The sequence below is a fragment of the Lupinus angustifolius genome, chromosome LG12 (assembly GCF_001865875.1).
Source record: "Lupinus angustifolius cultivar Tanjil chromosome LG12, LupAngTanjil_v1.0, whole genome shotgun sequence".
In the NCBI taxonomy this organism is placed as follows: domain Eukaryota; kingdom Viridiplantae; phylum Streptophyta; class Magnoliopsida; order Fabales; family Fabaceae; genus Lupinus; species Lupinus angustifolius.
This window is the reverse complement of record NC_032020.1, coordinates 14,845,579-14,863,986: the sequence shown is the minus strand read 5'-3', so window position 1 is coordinate 14,863,986 and position 18,408 is coordinate 14,845,579. Positions and strand designations below refer to the sequence as shown.

The following is an 18,408-nucleotide window of genomic DNA, read 5'->3' as shown; positions in this document are numbered from 1 at the left end:
ACATATAATAAGAATTAATTTATATATATATATATATATATATATATATATATTTCTCATTATTCATTTTTTTTAATGTATATCACAATTTTATTAGATTGATATATGATTGGCGATTAGGTTGGAAACAACTAATCTGCGTTCCATCATGACATAACCATTTGATTTTTCTTAGGCATCACATGCAACTCCCTCTGAGTTTTTTGTTTTCCTTAAAGAAAAACCATTTATCAATTTGGGCACAAGTCGACTGGTTGTAATTAACGCGGGCTTGATATAGGCTTATTTATATAGTATGGGCCTACAAGTGGAACGATAAGCTGGCATGGGGAGTGGGGGTCTAAAATGTGATTCTCGTGTATGATAAGTTGATTATAATTTATAAACAGTTAAATGAACGGTGGGCAAGAGAACGTAGCATCCGTTTTGCACGCTAAGAAAATGAACATTTTAATGCTTATTAGTATCCTTTATAGAACAAGCTAATCATCAAATGTAAATAATCCTGCTCAGACCTTGCAAAAGGAGATGGAGAATGGTGGTGATTGAGGGGTAAGTTAATCATGATGAAGTTATGAGATGGAGAATAATGCGAGGAGAATAATGTGAGGAGAATAAAGTGGGGTTAATCTTTGAAAAATAAGGATATTTTGTGAAATGAGAATGTTTGTGGGTTATGTTTGATTAATTGCGGGGAAAATCCCTCCCCGAAAGAGGATTGTGGGTCTTGTTAATTCAAAGTATTGGGCCTACTCGAAGCCTGTTATTTCTCTCACGGGGTTCTCTCAACTTTTAATATTACAATAAACTCTTTTCTCAAATTTCCTACTCTCATTATGTTATAAGTTTTCAACAAGACCGGGTGTTTGAGCACATTCACTTTTAATTATAAAGCAACTGAACCATTGCGAGAAATCTGTTTACTTTAGAGCATGCTTTTGATTATTTAATTAAGAGCATCGCAGATTAATTTATTTTTTTCACCCTAATTTATGTACCTTTGTGTACGTTCTTCTACAAAACACCAGAAAGAGATAAATACAATTCTAAAATACAGAATCAAAACTAATGATATATGCAATGTTGTGTTGGACAATATCTTTCGCATAGAAAACACTATTAAGGGTTCTGGTAGGAAATTAAAGAAACAACGGTAAGAAATATGTATCTTGTCACATGAACCAATGTATTATTTCATTATTTGAATGATATAACTCTGGATGAAGAGTTATGAATGAAATGTTAAGACTTTTTGAATACAATGTTTGATGAAAGCATTATACTAACAAGAAAAGAAACATTCTCCCTATTTCTACCCATAAAGATTGCTCTATCAACATCACTTAAGGAAGAGCATAGTAAGAATGGGAAGAAGATAGAAGAGTTACTCTATAAACCAAGAACACCAAACAACAATTAAATGGAGGATCATATCGCCATAGATAAAAGTTAATTAACTGTAACTATTCTTATGATTCATTTACACATTACATACAAATAAATTTTACGACAACTATCTTCTATTCTACATTCATATAAGTTATTATACAATTGAAAAAATTGACCTACCAAAAAGCATATTTTGAAAATGTCTCTACACTAGTTTATGAGACATCAAAATGTGTGGCCGACAAGCAGGTTTTGAGCAGAGTGCACACGCGGCATCTACTTTGCCCAAAGAACCATTGTAATAATTATAATTAAGAAAAAGACAACCTTGTTATTAAATGAGATGTTACCTGAACTGGGCGGTGCCAACCTTTAATTATGCGTGACAAAAAATAGAATCAGATACTATAGTCTCCTCTCTTTGACTCTCACGTGATCATGTTTGCTTCTATCTTACACAATCCATAATCAGATTCAGATCCCATATAAGAAGTAACAGTCCATTCATTAAATTCCATATCCTTACATAGTTTGTTTTTAACCCTCCAACTCTTATCCATACGTTTTTCTTTCCCTCAAAACTGAAACAGTCCAATCTAATTCAACAGACATATTATTATACATATGGGCAAGTTTTGGCTCTTCATCACCCAACTTCATTCTGTTGCTGGGTATGTATTATTCTATGCATGTAAAACATATTCCTATTTTCTTTTTTTTTTCTTCGTTCACTCTTCAACAAGATATGTCATGTTTATATATTGACGGTTTCTGATTTGTATATGTTGGATTTTTCTTTTTTTGCAGGCCACTTTTGACGTTATTGTACCCCTTGTGAGTATTTTGGATTAGTGCTAAATATTATAGTATCTATATAAATTGTACTAGTGTATTATAAAGTGTAATGAATTATTTGTCCTTTATATTATGAATCAGGTATGCATCAGTGATAGCTATAGAGAGCACATCCAAATTAGATGATGAACAATGGCTTGCTTATTGGATCATATATTCCTTTCTCACACTTACTGAAATGGTTCTCCAACCCCTTTTGGAGTGGTTAGTTTGAAATTAATTTGAACAAATAAGTCATATACGTTTTTTATTTTTTATTTTTTTAAGATATATAGAATTTTTATCTTAAAAATAAAAGAGGAATCTTATTTTAAATATATATGTTGTAAAATATCTATAATTTTTTTTTCAGGATACCAATTTGGTACAGTGCGAAACTATTGTTAGTGGCATGGCTGGTTTTGCCACAGACAAAAGGTGCTGCTTTCTTGTATGAAAGGTTTGCTAGACCGCACATTCGGAAATACATTCCTGGAAATGGGCAACAAAGCAAGTCTCCCAACAAGTTCATGAATTTCGTCACACCCAACAAAGTGAGTTAATGAACTTACTCGTATCAGATTATTTTTTTTAAAAATTAGAGGTATACTAATGGAACTGGTTAGTGATTGTTATAATTTATAAAGGTATAGTAAAAAAATACTTGAAATCAAAACTTGGACATGTATATGATATCCAATGTTTCTTTGATGTATTTTAGGAAATGTGTATATGATTAAGATAAATAGTAGGTATGAAATAAAAATATAGGTAAAGTGTCAAATACAGTATACAAATTTTGTTTTAGAAATAGAGGAGTTGAAAAAATAAATATATAATTTTCAAACTTTAGAAACTAACTTTATATGCTTTTTAGTAGATTCAAATGAATTAGATTGTGATTGTGTTATAATGATGTGGAACAGGGAGATCACGCACCTTGAATTGGAAAAGGTCACAGAGCAGTAGATGGCTTAGGATTGAACTGAAGAGGCGCGCTTTTATCTTTGGTTTGGGATCAGCTTTCAGCTTTTTTACTTAGCTAGTTGGTTTTATTTTAATCTTTTTAGTTTTTAATGTATGCCTTTTGTCACAATTTCATATCATACCAATGTATGCATTTGTGATACTTTCATATTTTGTGAAGTAATAAACGTCTCTTTCACTTTAACCTAAGATGCAGCTAATGCCAATTCCATTCTCATTATGGTTTCGGTCGTTCCTGTGTTCCACCAGCTCAAAAACTTTTCTTCTTAGGAACGTAAAAACTCTATAACATGATCTATATATTATTTACCTTGTTTCTGTTATTTTTTAACTAGTAGCATAGGAAAAGATGCCCGCTTAGATTTCGAAAACGGATTTGATTTTCACAAACTTGGTATCAATTCAGTAAATTAAGGATATTTACTTTGATTATGTTCTTCTGACTTGATCTCGTTTACGTTGATGAAGAAAACAACCAGATCTCGTTATTTGAGCACAAAATTCAAATTCAAACCTTTCGGTGATGATAACAAAAGAGTGAGAGCGGGAATCCATAAATACGTGGTGTTTCTCAATCACAGAAATATAGGAGAAAACAAGAATTGTGCTAAATGAGAGAATATATCATTTACAAACGAAAAAAAGCAAAAGGGTCACGTGACTTTTTAAGAAAGGGTTTGTAATCTCATCCGTTCATTTTATTCCATGGTTGAGTATTCTCCCCTCGCTCTCAAATGTAATATTCTAGCTTCATATACATAAGGTTGGTTCAAGTGATACATATATAATTCTGTTTAAGTAAGGTATCGAGTTCAAATATTGTGAATGAAAAAAATATTTGTTGGAAGAGTTAGCCTCTCATACATTTGTAAATGTTTTGCAGCTCGATTTAAGTGTAAGGATATATGTGGGAAATCAAAAATCATCATTTATATTTCAAAAAATGCATCACATATAATCCTCATCTCTGGCTCAGTTTTATCTTCTTTACCACGTATATTTCAAAAACGCATCACATAATAAGAAAAAGGGAATCAAATCATCTTCCACAAGAAACATCACTTTAATGAATTCTTTCATTAGATTAATTTTAATCCATTGACGCAATGTTTTAATTATCACATAGTAACATAATCATTTTTGATATAGAGTTGGGTAAGGTTGATAAATGAAGAGCATAAGTCTCAAAAGAATGATAAGAATACATTTTACTCTATTTTGTGGACAAAGATCACCTACCTTTTCTGTCCCAAACTAGTTATAGTGTTATTTTTTTTATTATTTTTTGTTTTTAAATTTTTTATTTTATTTCTATATCGATATAAAATTAGCATTCCTATTCTGTAGCCTTCGGGAATAGGTCACATGCAGACAACTAAAGCCACAGAGTCTTTATGAGTACATTATGAAAGTTGTCGTTTTATTCTCAAATCGACACTGACTTTTTGACTTAGACTACTGACTCTAAAGTCCAAACCGAACCTCAAAACCCAAATGATAGTAATATATCTAATTAAATAACTCTTTTTTTTATAAAAAAATATCATACAATTTTTCGGTGATAATCTTTGTAAAAAATTATTCAAATATTCTACAGATTTAAATATAAAGATGATACTCAGATTAAAATAATAATAATAAAAAACGACCGCTACCTTTTCTTCTTTCCTGTTCTTTGTTTGAGCTTTTAGGTGTAAAAATTAAAATAAGCTATCTGTTTTACGTACCTTAAATTCTTATTCTATTTTAATTTTTTTCCAGAAATATTCATGTTGGAAAAGTTATACCTTCAGAAACTGATAGATCATGAGCGTTGAGGGGATTGATGTAGTAATATATCAAAACTATCAAACCACCCATTAATATAATTTTTATTTAATGTTATATTTTACCGATTTAAAAAATATTTGTGCAATGCATGAGATACATGCTAGTAGTATTAACAATTTGGGTTACCCAACATGCCTTAAAAAAATTAATAAAAATATATAACATTAAATAAAAATTTAAAAAATGATCTCATGTTACTATTACATCTTTAAGTTACACATAACAATGTATTAGTAGTCTAGTTATTTAACATCAAATGAAAAATCAAAACAAAATAGTTAATAATTATGATTACAATGTTTACTGGTAGTTCAACATGGCCATTGAAAAAACCTATGGATGAAACATACATTTTAAACTATTAGTTAGATTTCTCATACCATGTTTGTCTAATAACTGTAGGCATGGAAATAGCATAAATTATCAATGATACTTGCTTGTAATTTATAAATTTTGCCAAACAAATGTATTACTAATTACCTAAATTGCCAATGATTGTTGCTAGTAATCTATAAAGTTTGCCAAACAAATTCATTACAAATTAAACCCTTGCGGGTACTAAATTGCCAAACAAATCCAATACAAATTAAACCCTTGCGGGTACTAAATTACATCATAATTCTTTCCCATAAAACCAAACAAAGAGTGATAAGCTGAGTAAGCTTTCCACCTTTAGGGTAGCTTGCTAGAGTTGGACTTATGAAGAGAAGGGAACCTTATACATCAAAAGAAAAAGTAGAAAGGCTTAAAAGGAGTAAAGGAAATGATGGGAAAATCAAAGCAAAGGAAGAAGAGAGGAGAAGAAGTCAAAAGAAATCAAGAGAGGGAGAGAGATAGAGAGGAGAAATCAATGTAAAAAGAAGAGAAAGAAATGAAAGAGGAAAGATGGGCGGGTATCAAAATGAAAAGAGGCTAAGTAAATATTCTTTCATTTTGTTTGGAAGTTTGAAATCTTAAGAAATTTTAAAAATTAAAATGCTTACACAAAAAAATAAGAAATAATATCACACCATCACCATTTTCAAAATTCACAAGAAATATATATTTATGTAAAAGATTTCATCTTACCTCAAGAAGATTGTATAGACCTAATGAATTACCCATTTCTTGATTATTTGAGTGCCTAAAATATGTAATAATGTGATTTCATTATAATAAGTTAAATATATCATTTCATTATAATTAGAAAAGTAAATATATCATTTGATTATAATTAGAAGGAAGTACCCCATATACCTGCCAATCAAATTGCTTTTTGGCAACTTTTGCAGAACACTAAAAATATGCCTCATCACATTTGAAAGCCTTTGGCGCTTTGCGTGACTAATAAAGCTAATAAGATGACTAAGCTATTGAGCAAAATACACAATCACTTGTTAATAATATATTGTTCTCTAACTCTATCACGTTTGGTTGATTGATCAGCAAATGATTATATGATTATTTTATATTTCATAATGCTAGAGGTACCCTTTCCATGCATATACAGGTATATATATATATATATATATCAATATGATATCTACGATTATTAGCTTTAATACACCAGGAAAAAAATCGGAGATTTTTGAATCAAAATTGACAATTAAGCATACAGAAAAAATGGCAGCAGTGATACCATTAAACAAAGTTATAGAAATTGAATCTTTGAGCGTTCTTTTATTGTTCAATACATATTTGAATAAGAACAAATTATGTTTACTTGTTTGGGTTGAAACTTGGCATTATATACTGCCATCGAGTAATGATCAACTCATCGTTCATAAAATATATGTTTCTTTCATGTCATTAACCTTAAACAGGTAATTTAAAACCATAATCTGATGGCTACATTATTCTCAGCTACAGTCAATAACAACGCTTCTGCTAGAAGAAATGTAAAAGAAAAGGCTAAACATTCCTTTAACGGAAATCTATCCACTTCTCTTCATTAAGACCACATAAAGAAAAAAGAGATACTAAGGCCTTTGAGACTAGATTCTTTTGGCTATCGATACAGTCAAAATGTTTTCTTTCCTTGCTACGGACGCTCTAGGTAAAACAAATGTTGAGAATGTTATATCATTTTTACACATTTTTTACCAGTTTTTCTACCACTTGGGAAAAGAGAAACTGTTGATAAATAAAGTTGGTTAATGTTTTATAGAAACATAGATAAGGTGTGCCAACTTTAAGTTAGTAGATGAATTCGGATAATAATTCACTGGAGTATAAAATGTTTCTCATAACAAATTGAATATTGCTATTCACACACAGTTAAACATTAATTTTCATAATATGATTACAACTGATTCCACCTAAATTTCTGCACAATACAACATACCCCAAGTATGATACATGTGAATCATGGGAATATGCATCTAGCTTTTTTAAAACAAATTACTAATGGTAAAGATCATAACATTGTTTGTCAAAAGAGAAAATCATAAGTTTCACATTGTTGTGGAATACTGGAATCACAATCTGAGAAGCAAAAAAGAGTATTTGTTTATTCTATTTTTTGTCAGCTACCACAATGTTTAAGTTTATCACTTGCCATAAAGGTGTTCAATTATCACATATTAATTATACAATACGTTCCAACACGATGAACAACAAGTGACCTCGTAGGTGAAAATTTTGAAAATAATATTGGAAAGCATTCGTAAGATCAAACAGAAGCCAAGGCTAGTAAACGATAAAATTTAAAGGAAAAAAGGTGCCAATAAACCCCACACCACCATGTTCGATGGCTTTTTGGAAAAGTTGTCCATCCCATAACAAATAATTGATAAAATAGAACGTGAATAATTTTACTTATCAATCCCTTTCCTAAATCTATATAACTCAGTGTTTCTTATGCACAAAGTTCAGCAAGATAAATTCTTCACCATATTCTAAGCCTACCTTAAAATCCTACTTCAGAGGCACTTGACCCTAATGGATCCTACACACTTCAAAAAGATTCAAGCCATGAACAGGTACAAGAGGCGTGAGTTCTTAGAAAATTTGTACTTCTATTCCTTAACTGCATTAATTTGCAGTGTATTTTGTTGTGTCACTCTCTGCCTACCCTACCTTTCTTCTATGATCAAGGTCTATCTCTTTGTGTTCATCTCAAGTTTAATACCTCTTCTGTTGAATTCAAAGCTCTTATTCATCATAGGCAACCTCGTCATTTTTGCCCTTATATTAAACTCTAGAATCCTTTCTTCACATTCCTCTTCAACAACTAATGTTTACTATGATGAGTACATTCATAGCAGTCAAACTCAAAAGCCTGAAATTCCATCTGTTGAGGTTAAAGGTAAAATATTGGAGAAACATGTGACGGAGAATGTGGTCATGATAAGAGAGGATGGACTGAACATTTTGGAGTTAAAGGAGAAAGGGTGGATTAAGAAAGCTTCAGAAGCATGGCATGAGAAAGAGGAAGATGAACCAAGTTTGTTTCCTTCTTCTGATGAATTGAACAGAAGGGCAGAAAACTTCATTGCAAGAATGAACAAGCAAAGGAGGCTTGAACTTAGCCTTCTGAAATATGGTAAGCTAGAGTAAAGGGTTCAGTGTTCAACTTAAGGTTCTGTAATGCTGTATTTGCTACCACATCTACTATATTATTTTCAGCAATAATTCATAGTTGTGGTAAATGTAATATAATCACAATTACGGAACTGCAATTTCAAAAATAACTGGTGTAATGGTTATGTGAGAACTGAGAACCAAGTTAATATGGTCAATACTGGAAGAATAGAATGCTTTATTAAGTGCTTAATGGTATAAGTTATCAAGTTTTGATCAAAATCTCATCTTTTATTCATCATTTTCAATTCCATTTTAGTTGTTACATGTCAGACATAATTACATAAGTACGTATAGTATGGTCCTTTCATACTGTTTATCATAGATTTCGGATTTACTTATCAGAGTATGAAACGAGCATGGTCATCGAAAAATACTTCATTGATAAGTAAACTACGTACTTCCCACGTGTACGTAAACGTCTAAACGTGCTTATTATTTAAAAATATTATTCGCTAGCAATTTAGCTTAATCATTTTCCCAGATCCACATTTATTTAATAAATTTTAAGGGTCCCCTACTGCTTCTTTACACCTTCGTATCTCTTATTGTCTTTCCTACAGCAGGGGCATTTTGTCTACCTTAAAACGTGGTCTTTCTGACTTAATACACCAGGAAAAAAATCGGAGATTTTTGAATCAAAATTGACAATTAAGCATACAGAAAAAATGGCAGCAGTGATACCATTAAACAAAGTTATAGAAATTGAATCTTTGAGCGTTCTTTTATTGTTCAATACATATTTGAATAAGAACAAATTATGTTTACTTGTTTGGGTTGAAACTTGGCATTATATACTGCCATCGAGTAATGATCAACTCATCGTTCATAAAATATATGTTTCTTTCATGTCATTAACCTTAAACAGGTAATTTAAAACCATAATCTGATGGCTACATTATTCTCAGCTACAGTCAATAACAACGCTTCTGCTAGAAGAAATGTAAAAGAAAAGGCTAAACATTCCTTTAACGGAAATCTATCCACTTCTCTTCATTAAGACCACATAAAGAAAAAAGAGATACTAAGGCCTTTGAGACTAGATTCTTTTGGCTATCGATACAGTCAAAATGTTTTCTTTCCTTGCTACGGACGCTCTAGGTAAAACAAATGTTGAGAATGTTATATCATTTTTACACATTTTTTACCAGTTTTTCTACCACTTGGGAAAAGAGAAACTGTTGATAAATAAAGTTGGTTAATGTTTTATAGAAACATAGATAAGGTGTGCCAACTTTAAGTTAGTAGATGAATTCGGATAATAATTCACTGGAGTATAAAATGTTTCTCATAACAAATTGAATATTGCTATTCACACACAGTTAAACATTAATTTTCATAATATGATTACAACTGATTCCACCTAAATTTCTGCACAATACAACATACCCCAAGTATGATACATGTGAATCATGGGAATATGCATCTAGCTTTTTTAAAACAAATTACTAATGGTAAAGATCATAACATTGTTTGTCAAAAGAGAAAATCATAAGTTTCACATTGTTGTGGAATACTGGAATCACAATCTGAGAAGCAAAAAAGAGTATTTGTTTATTCTATTTTTTGTCAGCTACCACAATGTTTAAGTTTATCACTTGCCATAAAGGTGTTCAATTATCACATATTAATTATACAATACGTTCCAACACGATGAACAACAAGTGACCTCGTAGGTGAAAATTTTGAAAATAATATTGGAAAGCATTCGTAAGATCAAACAGAAGCCAAGGCTAGTAAACGATAAAATTTAAAGGAAAAAAGGTGCCAATAAACCCCACACCACCATGTTCGATGGCTTTTTGGAAAAGTTGTCCATCCCATAACAAATAATTGATAAAATAGAACGTGAATAATTTTACTTATCAATCCCTTTCCTAAATCTATATAACTCAGTGTTTCTTATGCACAAAGTTCAGCAAGATAAATTCTTCACCATATTCTAAGCCTACCTTAAAATCCTACTTCAGAGGCACTTGACCCTAATGGATCCTACACACTTCAAAAAGATTCAAGCCATGAACAGGTACAAGAGGCGTGAGTTCTTAGAAAATTTGTACTTCTATTCCTTAACTGCATTAATTTGCAGTGTATTTTGTTGTGTCACTCTCTGCCTACCCTACCTTTCTTCTATGATCAAGGTCTATCTCTTTGTGTTCATCTCAAGTTTAATACCTCTTCTGTTGAATTCAAAGCTCTTATTCATCATAGGCAACCTCGTCATTTTTGCCCTTATATTAAACTCTAGAATCCTTTCTTCACATTCCTCTTCAACAACTAATGTTTACTATGATGAGTACATTCATAGCAGTCAAACTCAAAAGCCTGAAATTCCATCTGTTGAGGTTAAAGGTAAAATATTGGAGAAACATGTGACGGAGAATGTGGTCATGATAAGAGAGGATGGACTGAACATTTTGGAGTTAAAGGAGAAAGGGTGGATTAAGAAAGCTTCAGAAGCATGGCATGAGAAAGAGGAAGATGAACCAAGTTTGTTTCCTTCTTCTGATGAATTGAACAGAAGGGCAGAAAACTTCATTGCAAGAATGAACAAGCAAAGGAGGCTTGAACTTAGCCTTCTGAAATATGGTAAGCTAGAGTAAAGGGTTCAGTGTTCAACTTAAGGTTCTGTAATGCTGTATTTGCTACCACATCTACTATATTATTTTCAGCAATAATTCATAGTTGTGGTAAATGTAATATAATCACAATTACGGAACTGCAATTTCAAAAATAACTGGTGTAATGGTTATGTGAGAACTGAGAACCAAGTTAATATGGTCAATACTGGAAGAATAGAATGCTTTATTAAGTGCTTAATGGTATAAGTTATCAAGTTTTGATCAAAATCTCATCTTTTATTCATCATTTTCAATTCCATTTTAGTTGTTACATGTCAGACATAATTACATAAGTACGTATAGTATGGTCCTTTCATACTGTTTATCATAGATTTCGGATTTACTTATCAGAGTATGAAACGAGCATGGTCATCGAAAAATACTTCATTGATAAGTAAACTACGTACTTCCCACGTGTACGTAAACGTCTAAACGTGCTTATTATTTAAAAATATTATTCGCTAGCAATTTAGCTTAATCATTTTCCCAGATCCACATTTATTTAATAAATTTTAAGGGTCCCCTACTGCTTCTTTACACCTTCGTATCTCTTATTGTCTTTCCTACAGCAGGGGCATTTTGTCTACCTTAAAACGTGGTCTTTCTGACATAAAATAAAGGATAAAGGTTACCCTAAACATATATTAGAATTGGAAGGATATAAAGGTGGTTTCTTAGAAAGCCTAATTTTTAATAATACATCAGAAAAAATAAAATAAAAAGATAAATTTTGAATGAGTTTTGATAGAACAGTAAATTATTTTCATAGTAACCAAGAAATAAATATACTATTTATAATGATAAGACTATATACATATATTTTTCATAAATCTCACAACATGTGAACCTGGTGCACTATTTTTTGAAACCCCCAAGTGCTTTATATCTAACCTACTAGTAAACAATAGACATACCTTTTCTTCTTAATTTGAAATTTATTATATGCTTGAAAACAATGCACAATTTTATTTTGAAAAAATATTAGATGATTTAACAATTTCAATCATATTGCTAATAATGTATTAATAGTTTAAAAAATTAAATAAGTTTATTCCAAATTTTAATTAATTAAAAGGTCATAAAAGTCTAATACTTACGAGTTAAACTTCGATATAAGAGAATTTAGTACTGGAATATAAGGAAAAATATTTTTTCTTTATTCTAAATTTTTTATTAAAAAATAAATTAAAATAACATTTGTTAAATTTTGGTCCGTGTCAAATGTTATAATCACCAATATCAGAGATAATCTTTTTTTTTATCAACAATAACAATTTATAACCAAAAAAATAGTATTAGGCGAACAAGTGGTACTCCTATCCACAACCAGAAAGAGAACAAAAAAAACAACTCAATGTGCTAAAGACCCAAACCGAGAAAGGAATAGAAAAAGAAGGAAATCTAGCTAAAATTAAGGTCCATGACTGAAGATGAATAGAAAACATTACCTCCTCCAAGTTCGAAGAAGTCTTCTCAAATATGATTTTGTTTCTAGCTACCCATATGTACCAGATACAAACAAACCAGATAGACATCCAAAGATGATGATGTCTCTTGTCCAACCGCAAGAAATTCCAATGAGAGTTGAAGTGGCACTTCACACCAATCGGGAACACAGAACAAAAACCAAACCACTCGTATACTTTTTGCCAAACTCCATAAGACCAAGAGCAAGAAAAAAATAAGTGATCGACAGACTCGACCTCCACTCCGCAAAAGATACACCTAATTGGATCATGCTCCCCCAACACTCCACGACAAGCCAAGTTCAAAAGGGTAGGCACCCCATCCTTCGAGACCCTCCACGCTAGGCATCTCAATTTAGGAGGAACATTACATAGCCATAACCTTTTGAAAAAGGTGTTATCAGAGATAATCTTAATTCAATACTTACATGCCAAGTCTAATAAATTGCCCTTTAAAGATTCATTTGGTTGCATAGAGAAGAGAGGAAAGAAGTTGGGGGGATGAAGATCATGTGTACCAAAAAATGGTGTTTTCTTGTCTCTAGTCAATGGAATTTTTGTAAATAATATAAAAAAATTAGTTTTATTTTTATAATTTTTAAGTGTCATTTTTTATTGGATGAAGACAAAAAAGAAGACATAAATAATGATAACTAATCTACATTTCAAATTGGGATGAGCAAAGTTGAAGAGATTATGAACTTTTTTCTCCATAGAGAAAGAGGAGAAAGACTAAAAGATAGGTGAGACCTACACAAAATCCTTTAGAAGAGAAAACTAGTAGAAAGTGTTAACGTTTAAAATGATAAATATGACATTGAAATATAATAATAATGTTCAATTATCAAGGTGTTTTTGTAATTTCAAATATATTATTTTTCTGTCTTACTTTTTTTTCTTCTTCTTTTCATTCAATATAAAAATTTATTTTATTTCTCACTTCTTTATCATCTCTTTTCTTTTTTTTCATTATTTTTTTCCTCTTCTCACTTTCTTCTCTCAACTAAAACATAAGGGAATCACTTCAACACCATTTTGAACAAATAAGTTTAGTGTCGAAATGAGATTCTCTCCCGTACCATACTTGAGTGTGAAGAGAGAGTGATAGATTTTTTAATTTATTTAATTAAAAACAATAATAATCTATATCCTTAATTTTTTTGGTGATACGTGTAATCTGGATTCAATATTTGATGATCCATTACTGGTGAGTGGTGACAGTCCAATGTATTGGGACACACAGAAGGATGCATTAAATTAGATGGTCCAGACAACGTTCCTAGCTGTACAACATGGACAAATAAACTTATGCAAATGATTATAAGACTTCATACACATCAAGAGCTGGCTTTCAGCAAAATTTGTTGGTAAGATTCAAACTAAGAAAATATTAACATCTAAAAACTAAAGTGTAAGTTTTGTTTAAACGAGCTAACATTATTGATAATTAATTTTTAGGTACAATGTTAGTTTTATTATTTTCTTATGCAATAATTAGCTCTCTAGAATCTTGTTAAGCTCTTCTGAATTATGTCAGGTTTTCAAGTGTTGTGCCAATATTCCAAAGTAGAATTCAACAGAAACATTGCATTACAGTAGCACTATCAAACTCCAACACTTCAAAACCATGGTCTAGGACAACTCTAGAAAGGGTTAATAAGAGTATCCTCATGGCTGAAGGGGTGACCGATTCATAGAAATAGTAAAACACCATCATTAATCATCTACATCATTCAAATACAATATTGAAATTGCTTGCATTCTTTGCAGACAATAGTCACCGAAATTATTTTTTCCATTATGATACACGTGTCCTATACTTGTCATGCAGTGGTGCCACATTACCTATAACTTGTTTTCCACATGTAACACTTACCCTCTCCATGCATGCTTCACTAGCTATATATAATAATAAAACCCGAATATTCATTTTTAAGCACGACAACAAAAACAATATACTTCTCATATAGTTTTGGCTACATTTGCTATCTTTTGTATTATTCCATCTTACCAGTGATCAATGGACCTTATTATTCAGTTCCTAAACATAGTAGCTCCTCCAATCACCTTCTTTTCCCTATGCCTTTTCTTACCACCTTATTGGACTTTCAAGTTCTTCCTTTCAACCATTAACTCCATATTCAGTGAAAATATCGCTGGTAAAGTTGTTCACATCACAGGTGCTTCCTCTGGCATTGGTGAGGTAATGCACCCATATCCACACTAACTTTTTTACACTTTTTAACAAATGATTAATGATGTAGAATTTAAAGCTTAATCAAATGTATCAAGTGATTAATAGGAGTTAGTGTAATGTCTAATGAGTAACTCATTAAAACAATCACACGTAATGATTTTTCAATCAGATTACACCCTCAAAGGTAAATCCTTATAATTAAGTTTAACAAATAGTGAAAGGAGTAGTAACAATAACCTTGTATATTTAGAAACTTAGTATTCAATCGATTTTCAGCAGTAACAATAACCATGTATATTTTTTGAAGCATTTGGCATACGAGTATGCTAGGAGAGGTGCACGGTTAGCACTTTCTGCTAGGAGAGAAACTGCACTGAGGGAAGTTGCTGACAGAGCACGTGATTATGGATCTCCTGATGTTATTATAATGCGTGCTGATGTTTCCAAGGTTGATGATTGTAGGCGATTAGTGGATGAAACTTTAACTCATTTTGGAAGACGTATGTCACCTTAACCAAGTCCTTTAAATCAATTCATCAACCATATATCTTAAATATACACAACACAGCATAATCATTTTATTTAATATGTCACTGTTTGTGTTTCTATGTGATGTAGTGGACCATCTGGTAAACAATGCCGCAATCAGTCTTGGTACCTTGTTTGAAGATACAACTGATATCACCAATTTGAAACCTATCATGGTAATTGCTCATATTTTAATCACAATACTTACATTATTCATTTGAATTACTTTTTTGAAGTCATACAACTGTAAAGCCTATTGGGCAACGATCCAGTCCACGAGTCTTCCACTCTTAGATGTATGGCACCTTTATTAAGAACCCAACCACTTGATCTTAGTAATTGTGACTAATTTTAATCTTTAGGCTTGTTGAACAGTTAATTTCTGCAAATCTGTTTTTTGTGTGTTACCAGGAAACAAATTTTTGGGGATCAGTTTACACAACACGTTTTGCTTTACCACACCTCAGAAACAGCAAAGGCAAAATTGTAGTCATGTCCTCTGCTGACTCTTGGTTACCTGCACCAAGAAGGCATGTGTATAGTGTAAGTTACTTATTGTAACATCATACTGATATTGCAGATTTATTGCTACTATATTTTTATCAAAGATGTTCCATTGTTCACGTTTATTTAACACTCAACAGGCAAGCAAAGCAGCATTAGTGAGCCTATATGAAACATTGAGAGTGGAAATTGGGTCAGATATAGGTATAACCATAGTGACACCTGGTTACACAGAATCTGAATTGACCAAAGGCAAGTTCTTAAAGGCAGAAGAAGGAAAGATGGATGTGGACCAAGATTTGAGAGATGTAAGAACCATTTTTCCAAATTACAAACCACATATATAATATTATTACCATATAACTTCTTAATATGTGGATGTAGGTTGAGGTGAGTGCAGTGCCTGTGGGATCAGTAAGTTGTTGTGCCAAAGCCATAGTTAATAGCACTTTGAGGGGAGATAGGTACCTAACTGTACCAGCATGGTTCAAAATAACCTATGTGATAAAAGTTTTATTCCCAGAGCTAGTGGAGTGGGGCTTCAGAATTATGTATATGACTGCACCAGGAACTCATGCAAAGGAAGCCCCTAGCAAAAAGATTTTGGATGCCACTGGACTCAAGAAGCTGTTTTATCCCTCTTCCATCCAATCACCTGAGGTCAAGATTGAGTGATTTCTCTAAATAAAAAAAAATGGAACCTTGAAAAAGTTTGTGTATATACATGTATCTTGCGTTTAATTTCCCTTCTGAGTCTGTTGTTACATACATGCATGTTCTTGTTACTTTTCTAAGTTGGTGGTTATGCCTCTATTTCTTTAGAGGCAGATGTTATCATACGAAGTAAATTAATATATGATACAATAATAAGTACAAATAAGGTTGAGGTGTTTTGATAGAACAAATCTGTTATATTTATCTAGGAGGCTCTATATGTAATCATATGTATATAGCAACTTTTGTTCAGTCAAAAATGCTGTAGTGTATAAATTATGACTGAATGTGAAGTATATAGTGTATAAATTGTGAATGAACTGGTAAAAATACAAAATTTGGATAGGAAGGACACGATTCTCAAAATAGTAGGAAGCAAATAAAATTTCAATATTCTCAGGAGGTGGGACCAAGTCCATAATTACACGAATATTACTCCCCCATTTTCTACACTATAAATGTTTGCATTCTCACTGAATCAGTTATTATTTATCGATTATCACAATTGTGGAAATTATTTTGAATAAAGTGGTTAGATTAAAAAACAAAATTAGATTAGAAATTGGCAATGACGTGCTAACATAATCCTGTGAACAAATGGGATGAGGTCTTTCTTTTTCCATGCAAGACATTAAATGTAGCAAAATGATTTTTTTGGTAACTTATTATTCATTTGAAACATAAATTGTGATCACACGTCTCTAATGAATATGAATTGGGATCACCTATTCCACTTTTTATATTTTATTATGTTCTATTCTAATTGAAAGTTGACACATACTTAAAGAGAAAAATAATAAAAACAAAAAAAAATATTTTTTATCTAATTTAATGAGATTTGATTGGATTAAGACATGTAGATGAGAATATTTGGGGAGTGAGAATCCCCGTTCGTCTTTAATGCGCTTGAGACTCCTTTGTATTAATGAAGAATGAAATGATTTTTTCTTTTTTATATTTTAAGAATAAAAATGTAATCTCATTTTATCAGAATGTCTTTATTGTTTTTCCTCTATATTTTCCAGCATTTATTTTGAATCTTCTAATCATATCTCATTTTCTAATTTTGGCTAATGATATATTATCACAACAAGTAATATTTTAATTGGTTTGAGACAATAATATGATATTGAAATGGAGAGTCTACTCTTAAAACTTATAGGGCACTTAATTTTGAATTTAGATCCTTTTCATTACCACGTAGAAATTATGACACATGACAAAAATAAAAATCAACAATTTTGATTTTAACTTATTTTTTAATAAAATAAATTATAATATTTGTCTATCCTAAAATGGTACCGGACGGACTCCTTAATTTTACTTTATGTAGGCATGTAGTTAGACAGATACACTTTAACATTGAGGCATTGACCCATCACCAATAAATGGACGCTATCAGGAGCCTACATATTTAGACTATTCAAGCTTAGAAGTTCAATTTCCTTGGGAGATCAAATTTCACAAAACAATGACTGCAATTCACAAGTTGATGAACGTGGCTTTGCCCCCATTATCATTGATTCTGCTCTCCATCTTCATGCTACCATTTCTTTTCTTCAAGTTGCTTATTTCTGTTAAAAGATTAGTTTGGATCGAAAACATGGCAAGGAAAGTAGTATTGATCACTGGAGCAGCCTCAGGGATTGGCGAGGTATAACTTAGATATTCTTTATATATATCTCCCATTTTTGTAATACTAATTTACGTTAACATATCATACACTATTTATTTGTATTATTTATTTTAAAAAAATAAATGATGTTTAAATATATAT

The 18,408-nt window shown here is 31.3% G+C and overlaps 4 protein-coding genes across 6 annotated transcripts in view; all 4 read left to right on the top strand.

The window, feature by feature from the left end:
* On the top strand, positions 1,804-3,395 carry LOC109361716 (HVA22-like protein e). Its single transcript, XM_019607248.1, has 5 exons — positions 1,804-2,060; positions 2,197-2,223; positions 2,326-2,448; positions 2,597-2,777; positions 3,150-3,395. Exons 1-5 carry the CDS (start codon positions 2,014-2,016, stop codon positions 3,165-3,167), a joined length of 396 nt encoding a protein of 131 aa, XP_019462793.1. The 5' UTR covers positions 1,804-2,013; the 3' UTR covers positions 3,168-3,395.
* Positions 7,862-8,983, top strand: LOC109361776. 2 transcript variants are annotated; one of them, XM_019607316.1, is made up of 2 exons: positions 7,862-8,337; positions 8,377-8,983. In XM_019607316.1, exons 1-2 carry the CDS (start codon positions 7,960-7,962, stop codon positions 8,575-8,577), a joined length of 579 nt encoding a protein of 192 aa, XP_019462861.1. In that variant the 5' UTR covers positions 7,862-7,959; the 3' UTR covers positions 8,578-8,983. The 2 variants fall into 2 exon arrangements, with proteins under 2 accessions (XP_019462861.1, XP_019462860.1); XM_019607315.1 differs by having other exon boundaries at positions 7,862-8,982.
* Positions 10,507-16,702, top strand: LOC109361579 (11-beta-hydroxysteroid dehydrogenase 1B-like). Of its 2 annotated transcripts, XM_019607076.1 has the most exons (8): positions 10,507-10,964; positions 11,004-11,190; positions 14,743-14,891; positions 15,193-15,385; positions 15,504-15,589; positions 15,825-15,956; positions 16,058-16,225; positions 16,302-16,702. In XM_019607076.1, the coding sequence occupies exons 1-8, from the start codon at positions 10,587-10,589 to the stop codon at positions 16,590-16,592; spliced, it is 1,584 nt and encodes a 527-aa protein (XP_019462621.1). In that variant the 5' UTR covers positions 10,507-10,586; the 3' UTR covers positions 16,593-16,702. The 2 variants fall into 2 exon arrangements, with proteins under 2 accessions (XP_019462621.1, XP_019462620.1); XM_019607075.1 differs by having other exon boundaries at positions 10,507-11,190.
* The window catches only part of LOC109362087 (11-beta-hydroxysteroid dehydrogenase-like 4A), a 7,735-nt gene continuing 7,429 nt past the window's right edge, over positions 18,103-18,408 (top strand). The window contains exon 1 of the mRNA XM_019607655.1: positions 18,103-18,285. Within this exon, the coding sequence (XP_019463200.1) occupies positions 18,103-18,285 (183 nt within the window). The remainder of the gene's footprint in view (positions 18,286-18,408) is intronic.